The sequence below is a fragment of the Trachemys scripta genome, chromosome 1 (assembly GCF_013100865.1).
Source record: "Trachemys scripta elegans isolate TJP31775 chromosome 1, CAS_Tse_1.0, whole genome shotgun sequence".
Lineage (NCBI taxonomy): Eukaryota > Metazoa > Chordata > Testudines > Emydidae > Trachemys > Trachemys scripta.
In genome coordinates, this window is record NC_048298.1 from 295,359,766 (window position 1) to 295,377,803 (window position 18,038).

Below are 18,038 nucleotides of genomic sequence, written 5' to 3' on the forward strand. Positions count from 1 at the left end.
GAATGTGATATGACTTGAGCAACGCTAATGTGATTCAGTGGAAAACTGCTCATATGGGAAGTTGAAATCTCTTCTGTACATAAATATATATATATATATATATATATATATATATATATATATATAAAAACTGAAAAGAAGAAAAAATTCTGTGCATCCTTATGCCCACTTTACACTTTGTGTGCTTAGGAGAAAATGGAGGATGATGGAATTACAGCTACTTTATTTGTACCTGCTGTCGATCAGATTGGAATCACTTCTGAAAGTTCTCTCTTCTGGAATTTAGAAACCTCATCTGTATTTTGTTTTGCATTCAGCTACACCAAACCATGTCTTTGTAAAACACATCACACTGTGTTAACATAATGCTGAACAGATGCTGAAGGGTTTCAAACACCTTTGGTTTCCCCTGATTTCAGGGAAAATTGAAGGCTCTCAGCACCTTGTAGAACCTCACCGAATTGGGCCCAAAATCTCTTCTGTAATAAGCTGGAAAATTTTACACTTATGAAGATATAACATTTGCTTCATCTAGTACCTTTGTTTTTATTGCACAGTATAGATCAAATAGTACATTGTGTTCTAGGGACCTGAGATACTAAATTTTCCACCTAAAATATCCTCCAAATGAAAAGTCCACATTAAGTACAGGATAGATAACAGCTCTTTACATATATCTCCATTACAATATGTTGAACATCTAATTCCGAGCTATTCCTTTTCCTAAAATGGTTGTGTGGGAAAATCTCCAGGAAACCTGTGACTGATCACAAGGATTACAAGATCTGATTAGTATGGAAATACACTAGCTCAGCTCTGACACTGAAATACTTCTGCAGTCCCCTTCTTCCTGTAAGTGTTTGTCCTGATGGCATTTCGATGTGCAACTTGTTTGAGAAGGGCCAGCATTTATTTTAAAAATCATTAACTCTATTTTTCTAATTTTTTCAACCATTTCATTTTTAGAAACAATGTTGGACATTGCTACAACTTAGATGGGAATGCTTGGCATGCAAGGAATTCGGGATTCTGCCTGCCTGTAAAATGGGGATAATATTTCCTTTTCCCCAGTCTTTGTCTGTCTTGTTTATTTAGGTTGTAAACTCTTTGGGGAAGGGACTTTCTCTTATTGTGTGTATCTGTAGTGCCATTCACCAAGGGGTCCTGCTATCATTTGGAGAGTCTAGACACTAATAAATAATAGCAATAATTGGTTAAGCCTCCTCTTTCATTGGTCTCGGGAGGCCACTCCCAACAGTCCTTAATCAAACAAAACTTCCCATTGGCTTCAAATGGAAGTTTTGCCTCAGCAAGGACTGCATGATTGGGCCCTTGTTCTTTATTCTGGTGAAGGTCTAGATCATTGATTGAAATCAATATCTGAGGTTCAGCTGGAGAATTAAGCCCCAGCTATGCATCAAAGGCCCGGTCTGCCCTAGAAAACTAGATCAGTTCATGTCAGTCGGGTGTGAAAAATCCAGACCCTTGAGTGGTGTCGTTAAGCTGACCTAAGTCCTCGTGTAGACAACGCTAGGATAATGGAAGAATTCTTCCATCCACCAAGCTACTGCTGCTGGAGGAGGTGGATTAACTACAGCAACCAGCGAACCCCTTCTGTCGGCGTAGGTAGTGTCTACTTCGAAGTGTTACAGTGGCGCAGCTGAGCTGCTGTAGCGCTTCAGTGTATACACTACCTATGCTAATGGGAGAGGTCCTCCTGTCACTGTAGTTAATCCACCTCCCCGAGAGGCAGTAGCTAGGTCAATGGGAGAATCTTTCCATCAACCTCATGTTGTTTACAGGAGGGTTAAATTGGCATAGCTATCTCTCCTAGAGGAATGGATTTTTCACACATCTGAGAGACATAGCTATGCCAATGTAAGTTTTCTTGTAGACCAGCCCTTGGTGAAGCCAAGCTGGCTCATTATGTATAGACATGGACACCAGTTTCCCTAAGAAGGTAATACTTTAATACCCAGAAAGCCAGTACAATCAAAGAGAGATGATTCTGAGTAATTGTGCTAATTAGATATCTACTAGGCTGGGACCTGGTGGAATAGAGTGGGCCTGGCTTGTTGGTGGCACCGGGGCACCACCAACTGATTCCGGGTTTCTTGCATCTGGGGGTTGCGGTCAATGTGGTATAGGCGTCACCTGTTATCTCGAATTGGGGGTACTGTGCTGCCCGGCAGGGTTCCGTGACACTCCCATTGATGCTGACTGCTTATAGGTTCGACTAAGTATGAGGGTCTTCCTGATCTTGGCCAAAACCTGCCCCCAAATTCGACAACTTGTGGAGGGATAGCTCAGTGGTTTGAGCATTGGCATGCTAACCCCAGGGTTGTGAGTCCAATCCTTGAGGGGGCCACTTAGGGATCTGGGGCAAAATCAGTTCTTGGTCCTGCTAGTGAAGGCAGGTGGCTGGACTCTGTGACCTTTCGGGGTCTTTTCCAGTTCTATGACATAGGTATATCTCCATATATTATAACTCTTTGTCACAGGGTTGCACGGGGGTGTTCCCCTTGTCAGCAGTGTCGAGCTCAGTATCTTGACATTCCCGGACACTCAGGTCAGGTCACTGGGCATCTCCCTCATCCCTTCAAGGAGGTCTCCCTCAAACGCCAATTCTTGATGACTGGACTTGGGATTTGCGGTGCATGGGAACTCCATAATTCACCCCCAGTCACAGCCAAGGATGACTGGATATGCTAGCTTCAAGGCCAGAGCCTGTCATGGTCCTAGTTTCACTGTTTACCATCCTGGTGACTTGAGCAGTGGGACTGGGCTTCACATCCCTGTGAATGCACTGGAGGCAGATGATCCCTTCTTGTGGGCCTGGGGGTCCTAATGAGGTCTTGGCAGATGAGGGTCTGCCCAGACCCCAAGTCTGAGTGCGGAGACCTGCACCCCTCCAACCTCACTGGGATCGTCAGCTTGCCGGAGGGTTGTTTATGGACTCTAGCTTCCCCGGTCAAGACCTGTCCAAAGATACAGCCCATCATTGGATGTTCCCGGCGGAGGTGGCCGAAATGGCCACAGGTGAAACATGGGCCAATTTCAGGGCACCTGGGCCTGTCCTCGGGTTTTGTCGAGCAGGTCTGCTCGCCTGGGGTTTGGGATTTCCTCACTATGTTCAAGGGCATGGTGGTTCACCTAGATGCTCTGGGTGATCATTGGGGGTTGGCGAAGTCCCGTCTGTTGCAGCATTTTGGGCCAGGGCTGGGGCTGTTCACTGGCTTTGGGTCCTCTCTCCTCTTGGTAGCGAAGTCATTAGGGTGGAGGCACGAGCTCCGGGGTTGACAGGGATCTCACGGCCAAAAAATTCTTCGTGAGTGTGACTGTCTCATTCAGGGTTGCTGGCCAGTGGCAAAGGACCCATATGCACCCTTGTGGTGGGAGGATGTGCACAAATTGTTCCAGCACCACCTGTCCGTAACCTTGGCCCTGGTATGCAAGTCAGGCCTTGTCTACACTAAAGGGAAAAGTCAATCTAAGCTATGCAATTTGAGTTACGTGAATAGCGTAACTCAACTCGATGTAGCTTAGATCTACTTATCACGGGGTCCACACTACACGACGTTGATGGGAGACGCTCTCCCGTCGACTCCCCGTACTCTTCTCGATCAGGTGGAGTACAGGAGTCAATGGAGAGCGATTGGCGGTCGATTTAGTGGGTCTTCATTAGACCCGCAAAATCGACGACTGATGCGTTGATCGTCACAGCGTTGATCTTCCTGTAAGTGTAGACAGGCCCTCAGATTGTAACTATCACCAACGTGCATCCGTGAACTGCTGTGCAACCATCCTCAGCCTGGCCCCGGGTGGGTACGTCTTTCTGCACAGTTGTCGCTGATACGTCTTGGGTGTGATGTCGAGGGCATCACTTTTCAGGCACCCATAGTCTTGGGCATCAGCCACTAGGAGTCCATGGTACACAGCTTAGGCTGGGCCCCATTAGGTATGGAGCCAAAAGGGTGGTCCACTGCTCAGCGGGCCAGTTGGCTTCTGAGGTGGCCCACTCAAACATGACAAGAAAGGCCTCCGGATTGTTGTTGGGGGCCCATCTTAGCCAGGCATACAGGCACTGCGGGGCCAGTCTGAGTCGCTTCTCCACCAGAATTAGGGGCAAGAGGTGTCAGTAGTAGGGTAGCGAGCTGCTGCAGGCATTGCTGCTCCTCCTGGTGCTGGGCCCCCAACTCTGTTGTTGGTGCTGACTGCCCAGCTGTTGAAGGAGCTGCTGCTGGCTTTCCACGAGTCCATCACAGTGGGGTCTCTTTCTGTCCCCCTTCTGTGGGGTGGTCTCTGGTTAGCCCTTGGCTCAACCCGTTGACTCAGGGATGGGATGATGCCTGAGTTCTCCACCACCTTGTTCTTCCCTCTCGGGGTCAAGGGCACTCCCTTCTGGTGGCATCGGGAAGTCCGCACGCCTACCGGATGTACGTCAGGTGGTCTGACCTGCGACCATGCAAGTTGGCCGAATAGCAGTTCAGGTCTCCAGAAGGAGGGTTCAGCACACCCCAATGAGCCAGTAGTCCTGTTCTCCTGGCCAGGGTGAACAGTAGTCTATGGGTCTGGCCCTCTAGGCATGGGCTAAGCACTTAAAAAGTCTATGGCCCTCAGCCTCCTGACGGGGGCAAACAGCAACAGTCTGACTTCAGCCTTCTGGCCTAAAGCTTAGTGTGTGTCCAGCCCCGCATACAGGACTGGGGACAGAGGGTAAGGGGACCTGCTCCACCAGGTCCCAGCCCCGGGCCCTACCAGGAGTGGGCGATCCTGCCACAGGGAAACGTGCCGTTGCTGCCTCACATCCCAGCAGTGCAACTGGACCAACCTCTTGTTTCTCAGGGTTACTTCCTACTGGTTCTGGCTGGTGCTGCTCTGTCGCTGCTGAGCTCTGGCTCTCAGATTTACAGTCAGGCGACCCTTACTCCGGTGTCTTCTCAGGGTCTTTTGTCTCCTGGGGCAGTGGGTAGACCTTCTTCCCCACGACTTTCTTCCTGGATTCTGCTGAGGGCTCAGCTCTCTGGGAGGGACCGTCTGCCTCCTTCTCCAGTCTGGCCCCAACTGAGCTTCAGAGCCCTACTCTTATACTTCCTGTCCTGCCTGTGCACTTCCTGCGGGGGGGGCAGGGTTAGCTACTCCCACCATGGGGAGTTAATCCCATCTGTAGTGAAGGGAGGCCACTTTGCCTCACTATGGGTCCATAGTGATTTTCTTGCTTTGCTCCTCCCATCACAGCAGTAAACTGTAAGATCAGAGCAATATCCATCTCAGATGAAGACAATTGATACTTACTTTGGGCCTGATCCTGCAAGCTCTGTATCTGAAGCTACTATTGATTACAGTGGGGTTTGGAAGGGCTGCAGATTGGGCCCTGTTTCTGTGAATCAGCAGTAAGTGGATGGAAAGACTTTAAAGAATGACAGGATTCGGCAGAATGCCATGTAAAAAAATCTGAAAGGCCCAGAATTCCTCCCGAGTCTTTGTGCAGAGAGAGGCGATTTGACCCCAGTGGACGTAACAGAGGGTTGAGTCCGGAAGCCCGCATGGGTGCTGTGAGTCCTACACAGATGTCGGGGATCTATTGGAGGCACAGAGATGTCTTCATGAATGCTGAGTGCTTCCATACTGGCTCAAGGGCTCTCTGCTGCTCCAGCCTGAAGCTGCCCTGAGACTCTCACCCCCTTTAAGGTTCCATGGTGAAAGGAGCTGTGTAAGAAAGTTAATTTAGCCTTATTATCTATCTTGTGGATTCTTTGCTAGATTGGGAGAACCTGCCGCCGCCTCCTCACTCACAGATGCCAGCCCCTAAAAGGTATGTTTATGTTGAAATAAAACCCCGCAACACTATTGTATTGTTCCGGCCCAGGCTGGAGCCCAGGCGCTGAGACCCACCCCCTTCGTGCATTTTCAGAGCTTGCACTCCAGCCCGAGCCCAAACATCTCCATTGCAGTTTTTAGCCCCATACCCCAAACCCCACGAGCCCGAGTCAGCTGACTTGGGCCAGCCGCAGCCATGCTGCGGGTCTTTTATTGCAGTATAGACGTACCCTAAGAAGGCCCTGCAGGGTCCGAGCTAAGAGGTCTGGTGCTGTAGAAACAGCTGATTCTCTTTCCATCGGGTATGGGGAGTCACTAGCAGTACCATACAGCTGAAGTAGTTTGAGAATCATGGGTAAGAGGTCCAGGACTGATTGCAGTGCTCAGGGAGAAAGGAGTGAAGATCTCTCTCATTACACTACATGTCATTCAAAGGTGAGTGAGTGAGAGAATTCTTTAAGAGTAAAATTTCTGGGGTAAAATCCTGACCGTATTGAATTCAGTAGTGAAACCCGCATTGCTTTCAGTAGGGCAAGGATTTCACCCCAGGTGCTTTGCTAGTATTTGCATGTGACAAAAAGGCAAGGTTTAGAATTACCATTATCAAAAATCCTTCTCCCAAGTCACAGTTAGTATAAACAAGTTAAAGCTAGATTAAAGGGTATACGTGTTCAGACACGTTCGGCAGGGTTTAGAAATTGTAAATGACAAAGGAGGGTGGGGCCTAGTGTTCAACTGTGTAGATAGTCTGAAATTGAAATTCACAGGCTTCAAAATACAGGCCACTTAAAAATAAACTCTGTATATGGGTCATTGAATTCCCTTCAGTTGCAGGCCTCCTTTCATCTTCATGCTTAATCTGCAGCTGCAATAAGATTCTTCCATCTTACCTCATTTTTTCCTTCCCTTCAGCTTTTTTCCTCCTGTCCTGTCTGCTTGCCTGGTTTCCCTTTCAAAATGGTTTCTCTGTGTTCCTCACCCCCCCAACTTTAGTTCCATGCCTCTCAACTGTACCTTGTTATGGGAGTTAGTGTAGCCTAGTGGATACAGCACTGGACTTATACTCAGGGACCTGGATTCTGTTCCCAGTTCTGCCACTGATCTCAGTTCACCTCTCTGCCTCAATTTTCCATCTGTACAATAGAGCTAGAGCTAATGATACTGATGTCCTGCTTTCTTTGAGACCTACTGATGAAAAATATTATATAAGAGCTAGTTTTGATAAAGCATTGTATTCATTTTAGACCCAAATGTATGTGACTTTACCACACTTTCATATTTTAAAAATTGTTTTTCTGTCCTTTGCTGCTATGTGAAAGACCTGCACAAAGAAATGACTGCAATGAAACAGAATATACACAAAGTGATTTCAAAGGCACACATTTAGAAAAACCTCTGGGGGGAAAAAACTCTTTCCCTATGATCTCTTTTAGTTACAGTAATCTGAGGTGTTAGCTGTAACAGTAATATGTAAGAAATGTACAGATAGTATCGCTTTAAACGCACAGTCCTTTATGTTGGAGATATTTTCTCTGCAGATGGTTTCTTTTCTATTTGATTCTTGTAGCGGTTTAGTTGCTGTCCTATAGATTCACCCTTTCCCAGTGTCTAGCAATATGTGATCCCAAAGCACTGCACAGTGTATGTCTAGACAGCCCTCTGAGAATATCTACTCTGTGCACATATTTAGCTGTTTCAGTGACACCGAGACTGATGACAGCAGTCTTTTTCTGGTACCCAGGCTGCTTGTGAGTCTGTCTTGCTCTCACTGTACACCCAACCGACTATCTAACACTGTGTCCTGGATGGATGTGTAGTAGGGTGCAGTTCTTACTGTAGATATGTATGTACACAGCATTAGGCAAACCTGGCTTCTGCTCTCTACACAGTAGCTTGTAGCCATGTCCTGTTTCCTTTAACACCAGTGGAACTTTTCCCATTGACTTCAACAAGAGCAGGATTATATCTGTTGGGTGAAATCCACCCCTGTGTAGAAGATCAGCACAAGGTCTATGCACCGCTAAAGTCCTCAAAATTTAATTTAATTGGGATTTAAATGGGTCATAAGTGATGCATAAGCCTTGTGCGAGTCCTCTGTCCAGGAATAAGTTCCATTGGCTGCACCATTTTTTCGGTGGGCGCTACTTGAATTGTCTGAGACTCCCAAGATCCGTTCCTGAATGCAGGGCTCTACCATGCCAGGGATGTGTGTTCCTACTGGACAAACTGATGCAGCTTCCATTAACTTACTAGATGCCTTTTCACCGACTTCATTGGGAGTTGGATCAGGTCACAAAACAGCAAGCGTATGATGGCTCTGTGTCCTCTGCAGTCCTCTCCTCTTAGTGTCAGGCTCCCTAGCAGCATAGCTTCAATAGAGCCGCACTGCCAGGGTATTCTGTAGCCTGCAGCAGCCCTTGGATCCCTCTTAAAGGGTCTTCCTATCACAGAAGGAGTCAGTGGAAGAGTAAGATGGCTTCATGCTGTCTTACCCTTCCATCCTGAGCTCTGTGGAAAGTGAGGTATGCTAGGGAAGTAACTATTGACTGAATGAGGCAAGGCATTCACACGAATATTGCATGTGCTATCACCAGAAAGCTTGAAATTCAGAAACAGTGAGACCAGAACTGGTGGTAACGCCGGATCTCAAATGGCAAAGCTCATGACTTTGTAAAACTGTAGAGTTTGATCATCAGAGTTGAGACACGCTTTTCCCATGGACTCAAATCATTCGCATAGGAAAACATGTCAGACCATCAATGCTGGAAACACGTCCGACTCAAGCATTGCTTACAGCATTTTAGAACTTTAACCGGGCAGTGCTGCAGGCACCCACTACCAGGATAAGTTGCTCGATACGAGATGCTTATGTCTGAAACAAATGTGGTCCTAAAAGATTGTTTAAATTAAATTAAGTGGTGAATTACCATATTTCTGTCTTTACAGCACTAGAGCAGAGAGGCTGCCTAAGTATTTCCTAATGGAACATTTAGGCACAGGAACAAATGGTTTCGTCTGCTGAGCAGCCTGCAGTATTCTGTAATCTAATAGCACTGAAGTAGGATATTCTGATGTTAATGTTAGTCAATAGCAGTATAGGGTATGTATATCTAAAAGCAGCGTTTAATACCATTTATACTTCGTATGATCATTTAGATTTTTTAAAAATTCTTGTTTTAAGAGAGAAATGAAGGAGCATGAAAGGAAATTGTGCAATATAACCTTATCTTAGACTTCATCACATGGTCTGCAGAGCACTGCTTTTGCTTTTATACATGTACCCTTGGCTTCTCTCCCACTAACAACAATAGTGTTCAGACTCATGCTGAGGTCACTGTTGAATTATTTAATTTGACTGGAAGAGATTAATGTGTTTATTTAAAACCTTGCTCAAAATGGAAAAAAATCTCAGAACAATATTCTTACGTATGTAAGTTTGTATTCCGCGTATGCTTTCAGATCTGCTAATTGTAAAATTACATTACCTTATCAAGAACAGTTGTTTACATACATTAACGCCTGGGGACACCCCTCAGATAAAAATGTGCCCCATTTTCCCCAGCAGCCTATAGCAGGTACTTACAACCGTACTGATACAGCAGGATTTAGTCATTGGCTCTCTAGATTCCATAGGGCCTGATCCACTAGTCATCATCAGGGCTCCTTCCTATTCAGGTTTTTGTTTTCTCTCATGAGGCTGGAATTTGGAGCAGCCCAAACTCAATAGCTGTGTGCAGAGTAGAGTCTGGATATCTGACAACTGGGTCAGACCAAAGGTCTGTCTAGCCCAGTATCCTGTCTTCTGACAGTAGCCACTGCCAGGTGCCCCAGAGGGAATGAACAGAGCAGGGCAATTATCAAGTAATCCATCCCCTGTTGTCTAGACCCAGCACCTGGCAAAGGCTTAGGGATACCCAGAGCATGGGGTTGCATCCCTGACCATCTTGACTAATAGACCTATCTATCTACCACTGATAGACCTATCCTCCATGAACTTATCTAATTCTTTTTTGAATCCAGTTTTAGTTTTGGACTTCACAACATCCCCTGGCAACAGGTTGACTGTGCATGGTGTGAAGAAATACCGTATATACTTGTTCATAAGCTGAACTTTTTTTTAGTAAAAAAGGGAAGCATCAGAGAAGGGGGTCAGCTTATGAACGGGTAGAGAGAGGGAAAGGTGGGACACAGCCCCTCCCCCCAACATAGGGGGCAAGGAGAGGCAGCACAGCCAGCAGAGTCAGAAGGGAAGAGGTGGGGCCAGAGTCTCTCCGCTTCTGGCCACGCTGCTCTCCCCCTAGCCGCCAAAGCAGCTTCAGCTCTGGGGTTGGCAGGCTGCAGCCGCGCCGCCCGGCTTGCAGGAGCAGCTCCAGCCAGACCAGAGACAACCTCCCCTGGCCTGCCCCAGCTAAGGTGGAAAGGGATGATTGGGGATAGTGTGGGGTCCCAGGCTAGGGGTGGGGGCATATGGGGGATGGTCACAGGGGTTACTCCCCTGACCCCCAGCTTCTCCCCCCCCAAATTTCCCCACCAGTTGCTGTCCTGGCCCATCAGGCTAAGCCTCTGGCGCGCCGGGACACTTTGTTTACTTAGGTTTACCTCCGTGCCTGTGGATGCTCGAGGTAAACAAACCATCTCAGCCTGCCAGCGGCTTATCCTGATGGCCCGGGAGCCAAAGCTTGCCGACCCCTGAATTATAGGGTCGGTTTATAAATGGGTAATAAAAAATTTCCATTTTTATTTATCCATCTTGTGTGGGGGCTGGCTTATAAACGAACCAACTTATGGTCGAGTATATATGGTACTTTCTTTTGTTTGTTTTAAACTTGCCTCTTCATTTCATTGAGTGACCTCTAGTTCTTTTGTTATGTGAAGGGATAAATAAGACACTTTTTCTCCACATCATTCATGATTTTATAGACTTCTATTATTCCCCCCCTTTAGTCGTCTCTTTTCCAAGCTGAACAGTTCAACGCTTTTTAATCTCTCCTCATATGGAAACTCTTCCGTACCCTGATAATTTTTGTTGCCTTTTTCTGTACCTTTTCCATTTCTAATATTTGCTTTTTTGAGATAGGGTGACAGGGTGCTGGAACAATTTGTATAGTAGGGCTGCTGAGAGCCATTGAACCAAACTGTAAACCCTGTATATGATGGAAACCACTTCAAGCTGCCACATCCCCAACGCTCCTTGTTCCAGCACCTATGTGGGGTGACCAGAACTGCATGCAGTATTCAAGGTGTGGAGGTACCATTGATTTATATGGTGGCATTATGATTACTGACTTATCACCTATCCCTTTTCTAATGGTTCCTAGAGAGACAAGGTAGTTGAGTTAATATATTTTATTGGACCAACCTATGTTGGTGAGAGAGACAAGCTTCTGAGCTACACAGAGCTCTTCTGATATTAACTCACTCATCTTTTCTCTCTAATGTCCTGGGACTGACATGGCTACCACACTGCATACAACCAACATTGTTCCTAACATTGTTCGCTTTTTTTGATTGCTGCTGCACATTGAATGGATGTTTTCAGGAACTAACCACTCAAGAAAGAAATCTTGGGAGTCATTGTGGAAATGGCTAATTTAGACCGCATCATTTTGTACGTATAGTTGAGATTGTTTTCCAATATGCATTACTTTGCATTTATCAGCACTGAATTTTATCTGCCAGTTTGTTGACCAGGTTTGTGAGATCCCTTTGTAACTCTTCACAGACTACTTTGGACTTAACTATCTTGACAAATTTTGTATTATCTGCAAACTTTGCCACCTCACTGTTTACCCCTTTTTCCAAATCATTTATGAATATGTTGAACAGCACTGATCCCAGTATAGATCCTTAGGGGATACTGCTGGTTCCACTGACCATGTATTCCTACTCTGTTTCCTATCTTTTATCAGTTACTGATCTATACTGACATTCCCTCTTATTTCATGACTGCGTTCTTTGCTTAAGAGCCTTTCATGAGGGACTTTGTCAGAGGCTTTCTGAAAGTCCAAGTACACTATATCCTCTGGATCACCCTAATGCCTATGTTTGTTGACTTCCCTCAAAGAATTCTAATAGATTGGTAAGGCATGATTTCGCTTTACAAAAGCTGTCTTGACTCTTCTCCAATAAATTATATTCATTTATGTTTCGGATAATTCTGTACTTCACTATCGTTTCAACCAGTTTTCCTGGTACTGATTTTAGGGTTATCAGCAAGTAATTGCCAGAATCGCCCCTAGAGCCTTTTTTTAAGCATCAGCATCACATGAAGCTGATTTAAGTGATAGGTTACATACCATACTAAGTAGTTCTGTAATGTTATACTTGAGTTTCTTCTGGTCCTGGAAACTTATTAGTGTTTAATTTATCAATTTGTTCCAAAATCTCCTTTATTGACACCTCAATCTGGGACAGTTCCTCAGATTTGTCACCTAAAACAAATGGCTCAGGTGTGGGAATCTCCCTCTCATCCTCTGCTGTGAAGACTGATGCAAAGTATTCATTTAGTTTCTCTGCAATGGCATGGTCTTTCTTGAGTGCTCCTTTAGCACCTTGATCGTCCAGTGGCCCCATGGATTGTTTGGCAGGCTTCCTGCTTCTGATGTACTTAAAAAATTTACTATTAGTTTTTGTGTCTTTTGCTAGTTGTTCTTCAAATTCTTATTTGGCCTGCCTAATTTTACTTTTACACTTGACTTGACAGAGTTTATGCTCCTTTCTGTTTTCCTCCCGTAATATTTGACTTCCAGTTTTTAAAGGATGCTTTGTTGCCTTTAATCACCACTTTTTACTCTGGTTTTTAGCTATGGTGGCATTTTTTTGGGTCTTTTTTTACTTTTTTTTTTTTTTTTAAATTTGGGGGGTATATTTAGTTTGAACCTCTATTATGGTGTTTAAAAAAAAATCCATGCAGCTTGCAGGCATTTCACTCTTGTGACTGTACCTTTTTAATTTCTGTTTCAACTAGCTTCCTTATTTTTCGGTAGTCCCCCTTTCTGAAGTTAAACATTGCTGTGCTGGTCTTCTTTGGTATTTCTCTCCCCTCCCCCCCCCTCCCCGAATGTTAAATTTAATTATATGACAGTTGCTATTATCGAGTGGTTTAGCTATATTTACCTTCTTGGGCCAGATCCTGTGCTCTACTTAAGACTAAATCAAGAATTGCCTCTCCCCTTGTGGGTTCCAGGACTAGCTGCTCCAAGAAGCAGTCATTTAAGGTGTCTAGAAACTTTCTCTCTGCATCCCCTCCTGAGGTGACATGTACCCAGTCAATATGAAGATAGTTGAAATCCCCCATTATTATTGAGTTGTCTATTTTTATATCCTCTCTAGCCTCCCCAGGCATTTCACACTCACCATCGCCAGCCTGGTCAGGTCATCAGTAGCATATTCCTACTTCTGTACTCTTCAAGCATGGAATTTCTATCCATAGAAATTCTATGGTACAGTTTGATTCATTTAAGATTTTTAGTATATTTGACTCTATGCTTTCTTTTACATATAGTGCCACTCCCCCACCAGCACAACCTACTCCGTAATTCCTACATATTTTTGTCCCCTAGTTTTACCATGTCCCGTTGATTGTCATCATTCCACCAAATTTCTATGATGCCTATTCTATCAATATCCTCACTTAATACTAGGCACTCAAGTTTACCTATCTTAGTATTTAGACTTCTAGCATTTGTATACAAGCACTTATATAATTTGTCACTTTTTAGGTGTCTGCTTTCACCTGATGTAATTGAATGGGACTTTTTGTCATATGACTTTTTTTTCTGCAGTTCCTACCTGTACTTATCAAATTTTATCCTCTTCTCTTTACTAGGATATAGAGGATCCTTGTTAATACAGCCTCCCCTATGGTATGTCTCTGCCCAAACTGTGTGCTCCTCTGCACCTGTCAGCTTTACCCCAACCCGTAGTTTAAAAATTCCTCTATGATCTTTTTAATTTTACATGCCAGCAATCTGGTTCCGTTTTGGTTTAGGTGGAGCCCATCCTTCCTGTATAGGCTCCCCCTTTCCCAAATATTCCGCAGTTCCTAATAAGCCTATAACCCTCCCTACACCATCATCTCCTAATGCAGTTTTGCCTGTCTAGCTGGCCCTACACATGGAACTGGAAGCATTTCAAAGAATATTACCTTGGAGGTTCTGGACTTTAATCTCTTACCTAGCAGCCTCAATTTGGCCTCCAGGACCTATTTCCTGTCCTTCTCTGTCATTGGTGCATACATGTACCATGACCATTGGCTCCTTCCCAGCACTGCCTATAAGCCTGTCTAGGTATCTTGAGATCCACAATCCTTGTACCCGGCAGGCAATTCACCATACGGTTGTCTTGGTCACTACAAACCCAACTATCTATATTTCTAAAGATTGAATCCCCCGTTACTAATACCGGTCTCTTCCCAATAACTGGTATTCCATCTCCGGGCAGGTATCCTCAGCACAAGAGGATACAACGACATTATCTGGAAGGAAGGTCCCAACTATAAAATTGTTTCCCTCCACTTCACTTTGATGTTTTCCTTCCCCGAGACTTTCATCCTCAACAGCACAGAGGCTGTCAGACTGGGGGTAGGACTATTCTGTTGTGTCCCGGAAACTCACGTCTGTGTGTCTCTGTGTCTCCCTTAGCTCTTCTAGTTTAACCACTCTGGCCTCAAGAGCCCATACACAGTTTCTGAGGGCCATGAGCACATTGCACTGAATGCACACATATGGTACCTGCCCACAAAGCAGGTAATCATACATGCTACATTCCGTGCAATAAACTGGGTAGCCCCCACTCTGCTGCTGGACTTCTGCCTGCATTCTTTGTACTCCTGCAGCTTTTTTGGGGTTGTTGGTTTTTGTGTGTGTGTGTGGGGTGGAGGGAGGTGTCGTGGTTTGGGTGGGGAGTGGTTTATTGGCCTAAGTTTCGAGAATGTTTGGTGGATCTGGCTCTCTGGCCCCCTCTCAGAACTCCTCTGTTTATGCTCCTGTTCACTTGCTCCTCTGGTTGCTTAGGCACTGGCTTTTTAAACCCCTGTTTTCCCTAAGTAGCCCGGTCCCCTGGTTAATGGATCCTAAACAGATCAAGGATCAAAGTCTCATTAAGAAGCTCTCAGCCTTGCCTAGCTGATTCCAGACAGGCCTTAGGGCCTGCTTCTAGGAGGTGCAGAGCATCAGTCAGTTGGAGTTGAGGGCACTCAACGCTTCCTGGAAGGACCAGGCCATTTATTTGGTAAACTGATCCAGTCATTACACAAGGATGGGAATTGCTGATCTAGACCAATTACAGTTCACTGCCTTATCAGCTACTCTATTTTCTTTTGGTAAATCATTCTGGCTTGTTGAATTCATTTATAACATAGCACAGAGACTTGGCACTATAGCATTGAAATAAGCGTATGTATATTTTGTACACATAAATGTGTTTCTTCCTCCATGTTTTCAATTCACTCATGCCGTTCATGTTTTTATGATAAGTCTTTTCTCCCAGTGCTTGTCATGTACATCCACTGGGCAAGTAGGGTCATATGGGCAACAACAAAGACCACTGTGATTTGGGGCTGCATGACAAATGTCCCTTCCTCCTTGTCCACAGAGGAAAGCTCTCAGGTACAGAGCTCTGTGGAGTGCAGGGTGTACAGACTCGCTTGGGCACAGTCACTGTGGTGGTCAGCTTCTTGATGTCCTCCACCTCCCATGCTTTAAGGAGGGCCCTCAAGAAGCTGACCACAGGAGAACAGGAAGTGAATTCCCTAGAAGCTGACTGTAAGTGACTAGACTCTTTGCTCAGTCTAACATGAGAGAAATGTAAAAACCAAGGGCCCAGCTTCCAGGGATAGCATTGGGCCCAAAATAGCAAACAGAGTGAAAAGTAAACACACTTTTGAACTTCTTTCTCTTTTTATCTAATTTTATTAAAACATAAGTCAGGAAATGTATTAAACCTAACTATGGATTGTGTTATTGTTTCAGGCTTGATCAACATTTTCTTGGTATTGTGGAGAGGTCTGAGTCCCACCCAGTTGGAATGTTCTCAAACTGTGTCTAAGATTAGGAAGACTGTTATGTGGGGAAGAGACTTTCTGTGAAGGCGGCTACCCATCTGAATATTGTGAAGACTTCACCCAGGCTTTGTAATCACCAGAGAGATTTGTGCTTCTGTTTACACTTACACACAATCTTTGCTTCTTATGCACTCCAGCACCCCTATTAGCTCATTGTTCTCCTTCACCAGCCCAGCAGTGAAGAGACTGCTGGGCTGGAAGCAAGGAGATGAAGAGGAGAAGTGGGCAGAGAAGGCTGTGGATTCCCTGGTGAAGAAACTGAAGAAGAAGAAAGGCGCTATGGAAGAACTTGAGAGGGCTCTGAGCTGTCCTGGCCAGCCCAGTAAATGTGTCACAATCCCACGCTCCTTGGATGGGAGGCTGCAGGTGTCTCATCGCAAGGGGCTGCCCCATGTCATCTATTGCCGAGTGTGGCGTTGGCCCGATTTACAGTCTCACCATGAATTGAAACCACTGGAATGTTGCGAGTTCCCATTTGGCTCGAAGCAGAAAGAAGTTTGCATCAACCCCTACCATTACCGGCGGGTGGAGACCCCAGGTAATATATCAGCTGAAAATGATATAAGTATATATCAGCTCTTTGGGTGAAATGTCTGTACTTGGTGCATCATAACTAATCCTATTGTGAAATCATAACAAAGAAGGCTCTGTTCAGCTGGAAAGATCAGCTGTCTTTTCTGCTGAAAGGGATCCCAGATCTAGCTTCTGCCCATAATTGTGATTTTACAAGGGGCTCTCCTCTCCTCTGGCAGGATACAAGGAAATCCCATTGAAGTGTGAGAGGAGAATCGGACATCAGGAACTTGTCCAGGGTGCTGAAAGCTTTTTTCCTTTGATGTATTGGGTGCTAGCTTCCTTGAGAACCTCACTAGCTAATGTGCTGGCACTATTGTGCCCATTAGCATGAAATTGGGCACAAACTAGTCTCTTCATCCTGGTTGGATCTTTGCCCAACTCTAAAAGGACAAAAACTGATTTACTAATCCACAGTAAATGGCCTTTTTAAAGATTAGAGTGGATCCACAGGGATGGATTGTCATGAAGGTGCACCAAAGATCCTAGACCTTAGATCAGTCAAGGCCTCTTAAAATACCTGCTGTCCTGCCGTTGTGAGTTTTTCATAGCTGGGTGGACACTTCTAGCTCCTCCCCTCCCACTCCACCCCCAAGTCCACATGCAACTTTAAATTTTTCTGCTGAGGAACCTCTTCAGGGTAGACGTCAACCAGCATTGTAAATCCCTGCCCTTATCACGGGATCAAGTCATTGGATTTGTGTGGTCAAAGAAACAGCTGAACAACGATTGTAAAATTATTGAGCCCAATCCTTGTCTTGTGGCAATTTACTAGTGAATAGGGTTTGTAGTTAGTAACTGTAAACCAGGTACCGCCATTGATGATCCTCGGTCAGTCATAAACTTTGAATTGACATTAAGATCAAATAAAATGAACCATGGGATTTTTCTTTTATTGCTGTTTCAGATAATTTAAGAGCGAGAAAGGGATTTATTAACATTAATGCAACAATGGCTGCTGCCCTTCCTGATGTTCCTTACTTTAAAACTGAGCTCTCACTCTGAAATGGATCTGAACGTCTAAAAACATTGATTTGTCTAAAATCTTACAGGTGAATTGATAGTTGTCTAATTTGCATGGGAAGTGGTTGATTTAATGATTTACTAAAATAAGCTATTCAAATAATCTCAAAAAGCCACTAAGATGATATCCATTTTCTGTAAGGTGACCAGATGTTCCGATTTTATAGGGACAGTCTCGATATTGGGGGCTTTTTCTTATATAGGTGCCTATTACCCCCCCACCCCCGTCCCGATTTTTCACACTTGCTATTTGGTCACCCTAATTTTGGATATCTTTGCCTTTGAAAGGTTGTTGGCTTTATTGTCCTCTCACACTGGTGTAAATCAGGAGTAATTTCATTTAAATCAGTATATTAATCACAAACAGTGCAGATCTTATGATCTATTCAATGTCTGCTAACAGCTGTTATTCTGTGACAGTTCTGGATACTGCTGCAAGAGCTCTGAAGTTTGTTGTCTTTGCCCTTAAGCCCAGAGGGTTATGGGTCAGGCTCTGTCAGTATCTGGTTCTGGTGTCGGGCACTCCTCTCCTTTGAACAAAATGTGACAGCTCCCAATT

At 45.0% G+C, this 18,038-nt stretch overlaps 1 protein-coding gene across 2 annotated transcripts in view; it reads left to right on the forward strand.

Moving 5' to 3' along the window:
- The window catches only part of SMAD9 (SMAD family member 9), a 60,668-nt gene that overhangs the window by 5,804 nt on the left and 36,826 nt on the right, over positions 1-18,038 (forward strand). For both annotated transcript variants that reach the window (XM_034758598.1, XM_034758599.1), the window contains exon 2: positions 15,792-16,421. In XM_034758598.1, the coding sequence (XP_034614489.1) occupies positions 16,010-16,421 (412 nt within the window). In that variant the 5' untranslated portion in view covers positions 15,792-16,009. The remainder of the gene's footprint in view (positions 1-15,791; positions 16,422-18,038) is intronic.